The 16,132-nt window shown below is 49.3% G+C and overlaps 1 protein-coding gene across 2 annotated transcripts in view; it reads left to right on the forward strand.

The window, feature by feature from the left end:
- Positions 1-16,132, forward strand: part of AFF4 (ALF transcription elongation factor 4) — a 1,482,962-nt gene that overhangs the window by 1,299,478 nt on the left and 167,352 nt on the right. For both annotated transcript variants that reach the window (XM_069652488.1, XM_069652489.1), the window contains exons 20-21: positions 10,547-10,640; positions 11,055-11,098. In XM_069652488.1, coding sequence (XP_069508589.1) covers positions 10,547-10,640; positions 11,055-11,098 — 138 coding nt within the window. The remainder of the gene's footprint in view (positions 1-10,546; positions 10,641-11,054; positions 11,099-16,132) is intronic.

The following is a 16,132-nucleotide window of genomic DNA, read 5'->3' on the forward strand; positions in this document are numbered from 1 at the left end:
ACTGCCGATGTGCGATCTCATCAAACTCCTGTGTCAGATGAACCTATTGACCCAACACAGGGGAATAACAGTACACCCTCAACCACAGTCAATAAACCTGACAGCTTGGCTCCTGTGTTCATAGAGTTCGGTCACCTTAATCTGCCACAACGGTGTATGGATATCCTCACCAGCCTTGAGAATGGTATCCAGGTGACTTATGAGTTGATTGGTCCCACCAACTCAAAGGAAGAAATCTTCCTTGAAGGGGCTTCTCAATCGAGATGAACTTGGCAATTCGAACCTGCAGCAGGGCTTCACCGGGCAAACCAACGGTCCAGGTGCCATGCTCTTCCAGCTCTTCTTCGGTTCTTTCGTTCCAGTGGTCGACTCTGCTTTCCAGTCCAAGAGACTCGCCTTTTAAACAGTTCTCTCCCTTTCGTTCCAGCCTAGCTGTCACTCACCCAGCAGGGTGGCTGTCCTTGCCGGACAGTCAGCCAGCCAATCAGGCCAGAGTGCATTTGGGTCTCCTAGGAGACTAAGCACAGGGAGTTTCGGGCACCTCCCTCACTTCCTGCCCACCTCAGACACTCAGACGCCAGAGGCGGCTTTCAGTCCTGAAGCCTGCCAAGGCACACGAACAAAGGGACCAAACCTGGTTTGGCACGCAGAGATCTTTCCAAAAAGAAACGGCGAAAAAAGACAACCGGGACCTGTTTAAACAAAGGGGCTTAAGGCGCCATCTTGAAAAACATGGCTCCTGCAATTTTTAGCTACCGGTGTTCGCTGTCTGGAAAAATCATGGTAGTTCGTTGTAAAACCACTGCCACCAGCCATTTCGATAGGAAAGGGTTGCATTTGGCTGCTATATGAGTTTCTAGACACAGGGGATACTAGGTAACCCCTCCAGCCCTCTATAGGAAGATAGTGTGTGCTGGGTCTAGGAATTTAAAAAAAGACTAGAGAAGTAAATTTACCCGCACATATCCTCTGGGAAACAGTAGTTTATCCCAGAGAAGGTATTTAAACCTTTTGGAAGTCTAAAAGACATCCCTGTGTCACTGCACTGAAGGTGCTGTGTAACACACATGAAAAAGATGATGCCTATGGAGTTATCTAAAACTCCATAATCAAAGAACACAAGAGTAAAACGCACATCAAAATAAATGAGGGGGGGGGAGGCTCGCACTCTTTCCACGTAAAGAAATCAAGTCCTCAAAATCCAGCAAAGTTGCTGGGGGTCTCTAAGGTGAAAGGAATTGGCACATTTATGAGAATTCTCCTAACACTCTGTGGGAGTGGGCACTCGGAATCGCCGGCACCATTGTTAACGGTGCCAGCGCTTCCGTGAATGGTGTGCCTACCATGGCCGCTGCACCCGCCAGGTCAGATCTGTGTGGCGCAGCAGCCAAGGCAGGCAGACGCGTAGTTTGCCGGTCCGGAAACAAGGAAGCCGATGTGCTTACTGGCTTCCTTTGTTTCTGGACCGGCAAACTTGTCATGAGGCCCATAGTGTATCAATGTTTCTTTGGACCATATGTACAATACAATTTCTTTGTACTGATTCTACAGCCCTCTCTCCCTCCTAAAATAAGCCTGGCTGCTCTGTCTACGCTACCATGAACTAAGGTGGTACAGCCTTATACTAAGAGTGGAGTCTTTTACTGTCTCAGTTGAATGGTTTTACTAAGACCTGATTTAAGAAAAACTGTCATAACACCGGGTGAATCACGGCCTTTGTTGGTGCTGCAGAAAAGGCTCCAAACCCGCGGAGTGATCAAAGAAGTTGATGAAAGCTGTTCCAGAGGTCCTCCGTCGAGACTGCTGCTGAGATCCCATCCATTGTCCTGCCTTTTGTCATCAGGCCAAGGAATCCGGAGGTTAGGTCCACAGCTGCAACATCAAGGAGCATCCACCACAAACGTTTTCTTCAAACTTAAGGTACTGTGTGGAAAAGGGAATTGCTTACCTTATTCCAGGAATTCACTCCAGAGCATTGGAGTGCACATAGAGGTGTGCATGGCAACCCACTCCTACTTCCGACTCAAGCCGCTGCTTGTGTCCCTTAAGTGAGTCCTTTAACAGGGTTTCCAACGTTGGTTAAGTCTTCTTGTATCTTCTTTAAAGTATCCACAGGAACTTTTGACTTCTGCTGTGTTGGGGAGAATTCTCGGAAATGTAGAGACCCCTCCCCCCCATCTCTTTTTTCTGGACTTTAGGGCTTTTCATTTCTAACCTGCGGGAGGGAGACCCTTCTCCCACTCTCTCGTATTTTTCTGTGATTTGGGCTCGGTTTCTTTTGACTTGGCGCCTGGCAAACTCCATAGGCGGTATCTTTACATTGTGACACACTGCACCTTCAGTGCAGTGACACAGGGAAATCTTTTAGATTTCCCAAAGGTTTAAATACTTTCTCTTGGTGAAACTACTGCTTCCAAGAGCAGTGATGTGAAATTGACTTTAGTTACATTTTGTAACTTTCTAGACCCAGCACACACTATCTTACAATTGGGTGCTGGAGGGGTTACTTAGTATCCCCTTTGTCTCGTTTCTCATGTAACATTATGTTCCCCTTTCTACAATTAATGACTGGTGGCAGTGGTTTACTTTTTATTACCATTGTGGGTTTTTACCGTGGGTTGCGTTCACAGCTGCAGTAAGGCCCAAATTGGCTGGATTCACAAGTGAAGCCAGTCTCTGGCTTCAGCATATCTGGCAGGGCAGGAAGCGAGGGAGGTTCCCAAAACTCCCTGTGCTTAGTCTCCTTGGTTACAGGAATGCACCCAAAGGTGATAGGCTGGCTGTGCTTGGAGGACAGCCACCCTGTTGTGTGAGTGACAGCTATGCTGCAAATGAATGGGAGAGTCTTGCATAAAAGGCAGGGTCTTTTGCAAGGAAAGCAGTCTCGACCACTGGACAAAGGAATACGAAGAACAACTTGGAAGAGAAGCTTGCTGCAACTCCTGGACCATTTCTTTGCCTCGCCTAGAGAAGCCCTGCAAAGGACGACTACTCCCCTTGGATTGGTGGGAACAATCGACCCCAAGACAAACTCGACTGGAAAGTCATACATACCTTACTTGTATAGCTGGGAAAGGGTTAATCTACATTGCATTGGGGCGTTCAAAAGTGCTTACCTGTTTGAGAAACTTTTTGTTTCCTTCCCTAACCTTTTCCTTTTTGACACCAAACTCAGTATTGCTCTAAATGTCGCAGTGATATATCAATGTCCACAGTATCCTAGTTATTGAAGTCACCTGAGGGTGTAGGAAGTGTCTGTGCCATCCCAAAGGGATATCAACTGATTTATTGAAACTGCAAGCGTGTATTTTGAAGTATATTCAAATGTTACATTTCGAAGGGATTGTGTCCTCCGACGTATTCCTTATCTTAGATAGAAATCCTTCAGCTTTGCTGGCCTCGGAAAATTTTTTCGCCAGAGGGCGCTGCGCGTCGATGATCGCCGAGTCGATGACCCTCGACGGCCTCCGTGCCGACGTCGACGTCATCCTGCCTATAAAGGCCGCGCGCAGCGTCCGTTGCTCAGTTCCGTTTTTCCGCGCTTCGTTGTGCCTCGGAACACCGTTGCTCAGTTCTCGATATAATATCTAACCTCGATATCGATGGCATCCTCCTCCGACCCGACGACCCCTCGGTCCGGTTTCAAAAAGTGCCGAGACTGCGGGAAGAAAATGTCGTTGACGGACCCTCACAGGGTCTGTTTGTGGTGTCTGGGAATCACGCACCAGAGTTCGGAGTGTGAGGAATGCCTTTCCATGACGGCGAAAGCCTTGAAGGAGCGTAGGGGGAAGCTCGAGAGAGGTAGGTCAACTTTAACTTCCTCGAAAGCTTCTTCGGTAGAGTCGAGACGTTCGTCTCCTCACCATAAAAAACACTCTCGTTCTAGATCACGAAGTGGCTCCCACCACTCGTCGACATCGAGACACTCGAAGAAGAGACGTAGGAGATCCCCTTCGTCATCTTCGTCGAGTTCTCCTGAGAGAGTTCATTGCCCCACAAAACGCAGCTCGCAAGCTGAGTGGGAGGAATTCAGGAAAAAGATGCTAAGCGTCTTCGAGAAAGCGGCCTCGTCCCCCTCGAAGACAGCTGAGGGTGATACCCCGGGTAAAAAACCCAAAAAATCTAAACGCCGCGAGTCGCAGTACCCGGCGGAAAAGTCAACCCGAAAGCGCCTCGAGCCATCGGGAGATAAAGCATCATCGACGCCATCGTCGAAAACTCCTTCGAAACAGAGGTCGGCGCCATCGACGCCGTTGTCGAAGGATTCATCGGCGCATCAGTCGATCGAGTCGACGCCGACGTCGACGCCGATATCGACGCCGGTGAAGGAAAGAACCACGGCTACTCCACAGCCAACGGTTAGACAAAAGACCTCCGACTCGACGCCGAGAACGTCGACGTCGTTCTCGAGCAGGACTCCGATCCTTTCGAGTTCCTCGAGGCCTAGTACACATTTCTCGACGCTTTTCACGGCGCCTTCGAGTACTTTCACGTCGGTGTCGACGACATCGACGTTTTCAAGGCCTGTGATGATGGCTCCTTCTGCATTGGAAATGGGGTTTATACCATTCCAAAAACCAAAGTATCCCCCTTTAACCTCGATTTTTGAGGAAAGGGAGGATTCAGACCAAGATATTGATTTACAGAGGACCACATCACCAGAGCCAGAGACTTTCGCCTCTGAGGAAAGAGGATTAAAAAATCTTCAGGATGCACTTCAGGAAGCTAGTGGCTTGGACACTTCTCCTGAAGCAGAATTTATCAAACCAGACCCAGGAGAACATGCGGAGACTCCATATAGAGCTCTGATGTCTAGAATCATAGAATTTATGGGTTGGTCTGCACCTTCTCCTGCCTTTCAGCAGGATGACCTCACTGACATACTGGACAAGGGCCCACAGGAGGATCCTGTGGTTCCATTTCACTCTGCTCTACAGAGAAGGATTTTGACAAACTGGGAAACGCCGGAAATTATCCCGGCAGTAAATAAAAAACTGTCAACAAAATACAGGGTGGCTAGTTCTGACCCTGAATATTTGTCAAAACACCCTACTCCTGAGAGCTTAGTTGTACAGGCTGCAACCTCATCAGGCAGCACATCTGCATACCCCACTGCTCCGCAGGATAGGGATGACAAAAAGTATGATGCCATGGCTAAGAAGGTTTTTTCTGCCTGTAGCATGGCGTTAAAGTCTATTAACGCGACCTGTACGCTCGCTAGGTTCAGCCACACCCTTTGGGAGTGCGCTTCATCAGCGGCTGACTGCCTCCAAGAAGGAGAGGAAAGGGACGCATTTTTAAACATCATCAGGGATGGTAAAGATGCGATGTGCGAGACCCTACAAACTGGCCTAGATTCTGCTGACAGTATCAGCAGGGCCATGGCGGCAAGTACCACAATCCGCAGGCATGCGTGGTTGAGGAAGTCTGGTTTTGCCTCTGACGTGCAGACCAGGCTTTTGAATATGCCCTTTGACGGTTCTACCCTCTTTGGAAAGAAGGCGGATGACAGTTTGGAGAAACTGCAAACGTCCAAGGCAGCAGCCAAGTCATTGGGAGCTGCTATCCGTCAGAATACCTTTCGTCCTTCGGGATCATCGTGGAGAGGACGGTCCTTTCGTTACTATTCCTCATATGGAAAGGGCAGAGGACGACCGGCTCAAAGAGGCCAAGGAAGATTTACCCGTGGTGGACGGGGTAGGGGAAAGAAAGCCGCACCCGCAGGAGCAGGAGCCACTTTACCTTCGGCAACTGCATCAGCCGCTTCAAAACCACTCTGAGGTCTCCCCTCACAGAACACCAGTAGGGGGCAGGTTAACTCACCATCTGACGGAATGGCAGGCTATTACGTCAGATGCTTGGGCTCTGGAGACAGTGGCCCAAGGTTACTGCCTGCCCTTCCTACATATCCCTCAGAGTCATCCACCGGGGAACAACCCTTTGAAGCTTCCAGATCCGCTCCTCTTGCAGGAGGTTTTAGACCTGCTAGAGAAAGGTGCCATAGAACTGGTACCTGTAGCGGAAAGGAACAAGGGTTGGTACTCCCCCTACTTCATAATACCGAAGAAGGACGGAGGACTGAGACCCATCTTAGACTTACGGGAATTGAACAAATTCCTCCGAAAGGACAAGTTCAAGATGGTGACTCTCTCTCAGATCCTTCAGGCCCTCCAGCTTCAGGACTGGTTGGTATCTCTAGACCTCCAGGACGCTTATTTCCATGTGCCGATCCATCCCAGGCACAGGAGATACCTGAGGTTCGCAATTGGCAGCTCTCATTATCAATTTCGAGTTCTGCCATTTGGGCTAACCTCCGCCCCGAGGGTCTTTACCAAGCTAATGTCGGTTGTGGCTGCAAGTCTAAGGAGGGAAGGGATTCATGTCTACCCTTACCTAGACGATTGGTTGATCAGAGCTGTATCTTCGGAACAGGTTCAGAGACAACTAGATTATGTTTGCCACTTCCTTCACAAGCTGGGCTTCTCCCTCAATTTAAAGAAGTCACAGATGATACCATCACAGAGACTCCAATTCATTGGAGCAGTCCTGGACACTTCCCTGGGAAGAGCCTTGCCACCAGAGGTGAGGGCTCGAGATATTCTGCAGATGGTCATCAGATTTCAGAATGCCCAATATCTCCCAGCCTACGACTTTCTGAGGTTGCTAGGCCTCATGGCATCCTGCATATTCCTCGTGCCGGAGGCTCGCCTGAGAATGAGATCCCTCCAGTGGGCACTGAGAACTCAGTGGTCACAGTTCTCAGGAAGGATGACAGATCTCCTTCGGATCCCGGTCAAAGTAGCCCGAGACCTTCAGTGGTGGGCCTGTCGGGAGAACATCCTGAAAGGAGAAATGTTTTGGCAACCATGGCCGGAGATAACAGTAGTCACGGATGCCTCACTCACGGGGTGGGGAGCTCACGCCAACGACTTGACCATCAGCGGTCGTTGGTCTCCATCGGAGTCCAGACTACATATCAACCTGTTGGAGCTGAGAGCCATCAGACTAGCGCTGAAGGCTTTTCTGCCGTCTGTACGGGGAAGAAACGTCCTAATAATGACGGACAATACAGTGGCCATGCACTACCTCAACAAAAGAGGAGGCGTAGGCTCACTACCACTGTGCAGAGAGGCGATGCAGCTCTGGTTTTGGGCAATTCAGGAAGGAATCTCTCTATCGGCAATTCACCTAGCCGGAGAGAAGAACTTGACAGCGGACGCTCTGAGCAGGCAGAGCACAGTCTCTCACGAGTGGGAGATAGCTCAGGAAGTCCTTCAAGAGATCTTCGCCCTTTGGGGAACCCCTCAAGTGGATCTGTTCGCCACCAGTATCAACAGGAAGTGCGACAGATTTTGCTCAAGGGAATTTCCCCCGAGAGGAGCTCTAGGAGATGCGTTCGTAGTGGACTGGGAGTTCCCACTTCTGTACGCGTTCCCTCCGGTCCCTGTCATTCCTCAAATGATCAGGAGGTTGAGAAGGTTTCGGAAGACCATGATCCTAATTGCCCCGGATTGGGCCAGGAGAACGTGGTACCCGGACCTTCTAGACATGTCCATCTGCCCTCCAATTCGACTGCCATACAGAGAGGATCTTCTCTCGCAGAAGGAAGGTCAGGTTCTCCATCCAGCCATCAAGACCCTCAACCTTCACGCTTGGTGTCTGAAAGGTTGAGGTACAAGGATTGGGACCTTCCGGATGATGTTATGGAGGTGTTGCTTTCGGCCAGAAGGCCGGCAACTAAAACTCTATACCGCTGCCGTTGGAACAAATTTTGCAGCTGGTGCAGAGAAAAGAATATTGAACCCTTTTCTTGTGGTACACCTATGGTGTTGTCATTCTTACTTTACCTGGCTAATTCAGGCCTACAGGTTGGCACAATTAAGGGCTATCTCGCAGCGCTATCAATCTTTAAGCGCACTGCAGAGGAGCCTTCATACTTCAAAATTCCATTGGTAATACAATACCTAAAAGGATTAACTAATGTTTATCCCCCGAAACCTTTTCAAGTTCCCTTATGGGATTTAAACCTAATTTTAAACTTCCTAAAGGGTGCCCCTTTTGAACCACTACACTCTTGTTCATTGAAGCTTCTCACCCTCAAAACTGTTTTGCTAATAGCATTGACATCTGCTAGAAGGGTTAGCGAGTTGCAAGCCTTATCGTGTAAACCTCCACATACAATCTTTTACAAGGACAAAGTTGTTCTTCAGGTGAAGCCTAACTTCCTCCCGAAGGTAGTCTCGGAGTTTCACATCACTCAGAAGATTATATTACCTTCTTTCTACCCTCCTCCTCATCCGGGGAAGGAGGAAGAGAGACTGCACAGGCTGGACCCTAAGCGAGCCTTGAGCTTTTATATCAGCAGATTGGCTAAGATCAGACAAGCAGACCAACTCTTTGTAGGTTATGCAGGACATAAGTTGGGCCTTCCAATAACAAAACAAACCATCTCCAGATGGATTATTTTAGCCATTCTGGAGTGCTACAAATTGGCAGGAAAGGAGCCTCCTCAAAATCTAAGGGCTCATTCTACCAGGGGTATCGCAACATCCTCAGCCCTTCAAAGAGGGGTGCCAATTCGAGATATATGTGCGGCTGCCACATGGTCGTCCGCACATACATTTACCAAATTCTATAGCCTGGATTCCTCCTCTAGTCAAGAAACTAGATTCGGCAAGGCTGTGTTACACTCTGTCCATTCTGGAAGGGTAACATAACTTTTATTACTCCCGCCTCCAGTCACAATACCACTGCTATGGGAGTCTATCTAAGATAAGGAATACGTCGGAGGACACAATCCCTTCGAAGAACTAGTTACTCTTACCTTGTAACGTTCTTTCGATGGGATGTTCCTCCGACGTATTCCTTATCGACCCTCCCATCCATCCCCGCAGTATGACTTCCTGTGGGTTTGCAGCCTATGCTCCTTCAAGGTGATTAGTCTAATCCAAAAACATTACTGGGGACTACAAAACGGAACTGAGCAACGGACGCTGCGCGCGGCCTTTATAGGCAGGATGACGTCGACGTCGGCACGGAGGCCGTCGAGGGTCATCGACTCGGCGATCATCGACGCGCAGCGCCCTCTGGCGAAAAAATTTTCCGAGGCCAGCAAAGCTGAAGGATTTCTATCTAAGATAAGGAATACGTCGGAGGAACATCCCATCGAAAGAACGTTACAAGGTAAGAGTAACTAGTTCATTTGCTCCCTTCTAAAGAAGGCTTATTTTAAAACTGACTGTTAAATTAATAAATAATATTTTAATCAAGAAACCTTGATAAGAGTTGTTATTTGGATACATGTCACTGTGAAACTCTGTTGCAACCCTACAGCTCACATTGGTTTATAGTGATTGCATCGAAAGCCAAAGCATTGAATGCCTTAGTATCTAAAAAAAAGCAACGAAAAAAAGAATTGAATGCATTTTCTTTTTCATTTTTTCTTTAATGGGGGGTCCCCCTCCAACCCCTGTTTTTTTTACCCCTTAAAACCCATTATAATTAAAATATAACCTTTACCTTTGAAAAAAAATGCATTCATACCTTTTTTTCGATGCATTTTTTTTCCATGCTTTTGGCATTCAATGCTGGATACCCTCACGTTGACCCCTCTTGAAATAAGCCTGGCTGCTCAGTCACTCTATCAACTTGTCTAGTACAGACTTATATCAAAGGTTGGGTTGCTGTTGCAGTCTCCCACAGGGTACTGCATACAATCTTGCCTAACACATACTATCATAATTCATGGATTGTATGCTCTTTTCCTTCGCTCTCCGCGCCTGTATTGCACTTGTAGAAATGCCCCAGGCCTAGTATGCTATTTTTTTGTCAGATCATTCGGAAACTTCAAGGCCTAAGAATGATGACTGTATTCCCTTGTTCCCTTCCCGCCTTGAAGCGCTGTAAAACACTTCACCTGTGTATAAGCGCTTTACAAATAATTACAATAAACACAAGAGTAATCAGAGTTGGTTCCTATGTACTCTAAAGGTAGTCCAATGCAAGATTTCTGTCCAGTAGTAAACCTGCCAGATGCTCTTGGGTAGTTGCTTTTCTTGTACTAAGCATAGATGCAGTGGTGTCGCCAGTAATCAAATTTAGGAGGGGCACAGAGGGGGCCAAAGACAAAAGTAGGGGGAGAACATGGTCACAGCTCATCTTAGGTAGGGGGGCACAAGGGGGGGGATAGGGTTTCAGAGGGGGGGGCCTGGCCCCCCAGACTACACCCTAGCGACGCCACTGCATAGATGTCCAACTCTCGTTAGAGCTTTGCCTCAATAACAGCACTAGTCTTTGGTGCAAAACCCGTCACGGCCCCAGGTGGGTATTTAAAGCACCTTCAGGTGGAGGTTAGTCTCTGGCATGCAGCGTCTGATGAAAATCATGACTGTTGCTTTTGAAACAGATCTTGAAAGATCATGTGTATTAGGCGGCCTGTTTCCCTAGTTCCTGTCATGAGAATAACTGTAACTTTGGCACTGAGTTGGCTGCATGGAGATATGATTTCATGATTAGACCTTTTTTTTTTTTTCTTCCTTTCTTTCAGCCTTCGATGCAAGTCTCTTTTGTATCTAAGACTGTTCAAACTGAAGAAGGAAAGTGCATTGAAATATTCTAAAACTCTCACTGAACACTTAAAGGTAAGTATCCCTTTACTTTCTGAAGGTCAGCTGCTTGCCAAAATCACAGCCTGTCCATTTCTGTTTGCTTGTTATTTCTTACTTCCCTGGACTTTTCAATTATCGTTGATATTGGAACACAACTGATTATAATCCATACATGAAATACATGGCATTAGTGAATACTTCAAAATCAGATAATTTAACGCTAAAAGAATTCTCATGCTAAACCTTTCCAACTAATTGACATTCTTCATTTCTCCATGTGAAGGCACAGTTCATTTTGCATTTATAAAGGTTCCAGTTTTTTCCAGGAAGTTGTCTCTTGCAGATTTTTTACTTTCAGCAGTTGCTTTCCAAACATGTCAAATTTGAATGTCAAATTATTTAGTATTCTTTAATATACCCTTTGACAGACTTAAGTTCTTTCAACAGAATTCATACAACAATTCTCAAGCTCCCTCGCCTGGTTTAGGAAGGTAAGAAATATATTCTCCAATTTTCTGTATGTCTGCACTCAAATTAAAAGCATGTTTATGCATTTTATTGAAAAGTGTTATGTTTGCAAGTCAAAGGCCTTCTGCATTCACAAAATCTCTGGTCATTTAATGCTAAGACCGTTTAAGACATTCCAGGGGCAGTTTCACAGTTGATGAGAGAATATCCTTGTTGTAATAAATCTTTCCAAACAATACTCATGTACCAGCATTTGAGTATCTAGTTGGTTTATTTATGACAGTGATGCATAAAGCATACACAACATTGATTAACTAATATAATAAAGTAAAACAGTCTTACAAATAAAAACCTTACAATTTCTTATCAGTGTAAATTTAGATTAATTTTAGAAAGAAACGTAATTATTAAGATTGAAGTTTGAGGGGATTGGGTCCTCCGACGTATTCCATATCTATGACATGTCATCACCACAGCTGGGCTGCTTCGGAAAATCTTCGGCGTCTGCGTCCTGCGTCGATGACGTTGATACGCCGCCCTCAAGGACCTCCTCCTACAGCCGACGTCACTGGATGTTATAAGTAGGACGCATGACGCCCGTAGCCTCAGCTCTGTTTTTTCTGTGAACGTGTTCGATTCGGAGATCTCGGCGCGCCTCGACTATTTGGAGTTTCTGTTCTTTCTCGGTTCTTCGAACCTGTTCGTATTGTGAAGTATATTCTTAGTGAAGATGTCTACTTCGTCTTCCACCCCGCGTCCGGCCTTTAAGTGCGGGGACTGTGGGTCCAAGATGTCGGTGACAGACTCGCACAACGCCTGCCTCTGGTGCCTCGGGGAGGCCCATGACACGGATGACTGTGTCGACTGCCAGTCGCTCACGTCCAAAGCCTTGCGGGAACGCAAGAAGTTGTTGTCGGTAGGTAAGGTGTCCAAGCCACCGAAGTAGAGGTCTGCGGGGCTTTCGACGGACGATTCGAGGGGCAACTCTCTGTATCGTCGTCAGAAGTCCAGTGGGTCTCGGTCCCGGAGTCAGTCCCGCCACTCCTCTGCCTCTTCGAGGCACTCCCAGAAGCACCGTGATCGGTCGCCTTCCTCATCCTCATCCGAGGACTCCGCCCATCGGCAGGTCGCTTATCCCACCAAGCATGTAACGCCGGAGGAATGGGCTTCCTTCAGGAAGAAAATGTAAGTGATTATCGAATCGCAGGGCACTAGTCCATCCGCGCCTCCGAGTGGGGTCGGTCGTGATCGGTCGAGAGACACTGCTTGCACGCCTTCGGACTCGGGTGGTCGGCACGATTCACGGGAGAGGTTCCGCTCAGACAAGGGGAATCGTTCTCATCATGCCCGGTCCAGGTCCCGGTCCTTGACGCGCTCGAGACCGTGTGCACCTGTGGTGTCTTCGAGGAAGACGTTGTCGTCGATGGACTCTTTCGAGGCCCCGCCTCCGAAGAAGTTGTCATCGCCATCGGCGACCAGGATGTCGAGGGACACGCTCGGGGCTCCGGCCTCAAGGCCTGTGTCGACGCCATCGATGCTGTCGGCGCCGCGTTTGGTGTCAACGCCGATTCACTCGACGCCTTTCAAGGCTGTTTCGACGGGAGTACCCCGGGGCTCGGTGGAACCCCCTAAAAAGGCTCTGGCCAAGGTCAAGCATGGCTTTGTTCCACATTCTGTGCCTTCTGACTGCCATCTTGAGTTTATTTCAGAGGTGGATGAGGATCTGCAGCAGTCCCTGCACAATGCCAGTGGGCTGGACACCTCTCCGGAGGTGGAGTTTTGAAGGCCTAAGCCTGACACTCATGCCGACTCCTCGTACCGGCGCCTTATGTCTAGGGTCACTGAGTACTTGGGATGGTCTGCTCCCCCAGAGGATTTTCTTCAGGATGACCTTATGGATATCCTCGACCAAGGTCCACCAACTGACCCAGTACTATCGTTCTGTATGGCTCTACAGAGGAGGGTGGCAGCGGCTCGGACTGCTCCAGAAAGTCTCCCGGCAGTGGGCAAGTCTTTGCCTTAGCGGCTGAACACATTCCCGGATGGGACGAACGGGATGGTTTCCTTGCCATGGTTCAAGATGGCAAGGATGCCATGTGTGAGGCCGTTCAGTCTGGTTTGGACATGGCAGATTGCGTCAGCTGGTCCATGGCGGCGAGCACCGTGATACGCAGGTTTGCGTGGTTGCGGAAGTCGGGGGTTTGCTCCTGATGTGCAGGCCTGGCTCCTCAACATGCCCTTTGACGGGAACATCTTTTTGGCTGCAGACCTCCAAAGCTGCAGCAAAGTCGTTGGGCGCTGCAGTTCGCCAACCTCCGCCTTTTCATCCTAGGGGACAGCAATGGTGGGGAGGTTCCTTTCGTTATTACTCATCCTTTGGTAAAGCGAGAGGAGCTGCCAGTCAAAGGGGCCACTGTAGGAGTGCCAGAGGTGGAAAACAAGGTACTCGAGGTGCCAAGGCCGCTCGGGCTGTTGCCTCTTTGCCCTCGGGCAACACCGCTTCAGCTCAGTCATGAGGCCATGTCCCATGGTTCCCGGTTGGAGGAAGGCTGGCGCAGCATCTTGCAGAGTGTTGGTTCTGGAGATCATAACCCACGGCTACTGTCTTCCTTTCCGGCAGAGGCCTCAAGACAATCCACCAGGGAATCTCTCTTTGAAGAGTCCGGATCCGCTCCTTGCGCAGGAAATTCAATCCCTGCTGGAGAAAGGCGCCATAGAACTGGTGCCTGTAGCGGAGAGGAACAAGGGATGGTATTCCCCATATTTTTTGATTTCCAAGAAAGACGGGGGTTTGAGACCCATCATGGACTTGTGCGGTTTGAACAAACTCCTCAGGAAGGACAAGTTCAAGATGGTTACTCTCTCTCAAGTCCTCCAGGCTCTTCAACTTCAGGACTGGTTGGTGTCTCTCGACCTCAAGGACGCTTATTTTCATGTGCCGATACATCCAAAGCACAAGAAGTACCTGAGGTTCGCGGTTGGCGACTCGCACTTTCAGTTTCGGGTCCTGCCGTTCGGATTGACCCCCGCCCCGAGGGTCTTCACCAAGGATTGCCCCCCCCCCCACAGGAAAGGGGGATTAGTGTCCACCCCTACCTGGACGATTGATTGATCAGGGCGCGCTCTCCCGAGCAAGTCCTGGATCATCTGTCAGCCACCTGCCACTCCCTCCACAAGCTGGGCTTCTGCCTCAACTTAAAGAAGTCCCATTTGACACCAACTCATAGGCTCCAGTACATCGGAGCTGTGCTCGACACGTCCCCGGGCAGTGTTTTCCTCCCCAGGTGAGCGCTCGTCACATTCAGCAGATGGTGCACAAGTTTCAGCATGCCCAGAGTCTCCCAGCATTCGAGTTCTTGAGATTGCTCAGCCTCATGGCATCCTGCATGCTTCTGGTGCCAGAGGCCAGGTTGCGGATGAGATCTTTGCAATGGGCACTCAAGCTCCAGTGGTCTCAGTCCTCCGGCTGGTTGTCGGACCCTATTCAGGTGCCGTCCTCGGTCGCCCAGGTCCTTCTGTGGTGGGCCGTCTGATGAAGGGGGCTCCATTTTGGCTACCCTGGCCGGAGGTGACGATCGTGACGGACGCATCCCTCACCGGATGGGGAGCTCATGCCAGCGAGTTGACAGTCGGTGGTCGTTGGTCTCTGTCGGAGTCCAGACTCCATATCAATCTGTTGGAGCTGAGGGCCGCCAGTCTAGCCCTGAAGGCTTTTCTGCCGACTGTGCGAGGGAAGAATGTCATGATCCTGACGGACAACACAGTGGCCATGCACTACCTCAACAAAAGGGGGGGGCAGGGTCACTTCCTCTGTGCAGGGAGGCGATGCAGCTCTGGTTCTGGGCAATCCAGCAGGAAGTTTCGATGTCGGCAGTTCATCTGGCCGGAGACGAAAACGAGACGGCAGACGCTCTGAGCAGGCAGAGCGCGATCTCTCACGAGTGGGAGTTGGCTCAGGAGATTCTCATGGAGATCTTCGCCCTTTGGGGGACCCCTCAAGTGAATCTCTTCGCCTCCAGTGTCAACTGGAAGTGCGAGAGGTTCTGCTCGCGGGAATTTCCTCCAAAAGGAGCCTTAGGAGACACATTCGTGGTGGAGTGGTCATTCCCACTGCTGTAAGCGTTTCCTCCAGTCCCCGTCCAGCAAGTACTGCGGAGGTTATGGAGGTTCGGTTCCCTGATGATCCTCATTGCTCCGGTGTGGGCCCGGAGGATGTGGTACCCGGACCTTCCTCGACTTGTCCATCTTTCCTCCACGTCGTCTTCCCTACCAAGACGATCTGCTCTCACGGGAGGGGGGGGGGTCAGGTTCTCCATCCAGAGGTCAGATCCCTCAATCTTCACGCTTGGTTTCTGAAAGGTTGAGGTATAAGGATTGGGACTTCCCTGAAGACGTGATGGAGGTGTTGCTCTCGGCCAGACGGCCCGAAACAAAGTCCCTGTACCATTGCCGTAAGTTCTGCGACTGGTACAGGGTTAAGAATGTGGATCCTTTTTGCATGTGACATTCCCATGGTTCTGTCTTTTTTGCTCTCTTTGGCCCTCAGGGGCTTGCAAGTGGGTACCGTTAATGGTTACCTGGCGGCGCCGTCCATATTTAAGCGCTCGTCTGAAGAGTGTTCCTATTTTAAAATTCCTTTAATTTCTCGGTTTCTGAAAGGGCTCACTAATGTGTTCCCTCCGTCACCTTTCCAGGTGCCCGGTTGGGATTTGAACCTTGTTCTCAAGTTTCTGATGGGTGCTCTGTTTGAGCTTTTGCATTCATGCCCTTTGATACTGTTAACTCTTAAAACTGTATTTTTGGTTGCGGTCACTTCCGCTCGCAGAGTGAGTGAGTTGCAGGCACTTTCTCTTAAGCCACCCTTCAATGTGTTTCATAAGGACAGGGTTGTCCTTAGAGTTCGTCCTTCCTTTCTTCCAAAGATGGTGTCGGAATTTCATTTAGGCCAGAAGGTTGTTCTTCCGGCGTTTTATCCTCCTCCACATCCTGGTAAGGAAGAGGAGAGGCTCCATAGGCTTGATCCTAGGAGAGCGTTAAGCTTTTATATTTCACGCATA

The sequence above is a fragment of the Ambystoma mexicanum genome, chromosome 3p (assembly GCF_040938575.1).
Source record: "Ambystoma mexicanum isolate Mex_15411 chromosome 3p, UKY_AmexF1_1, whole genome shotgun sequence".
Taxonomy (NCBI): domain Eukaryota; kingdom Metazoa; phylum Chordata; class Amphibia; order Caudata; family Ambystomatidae; genus Ambystoma; species Ambystoma mexicanum.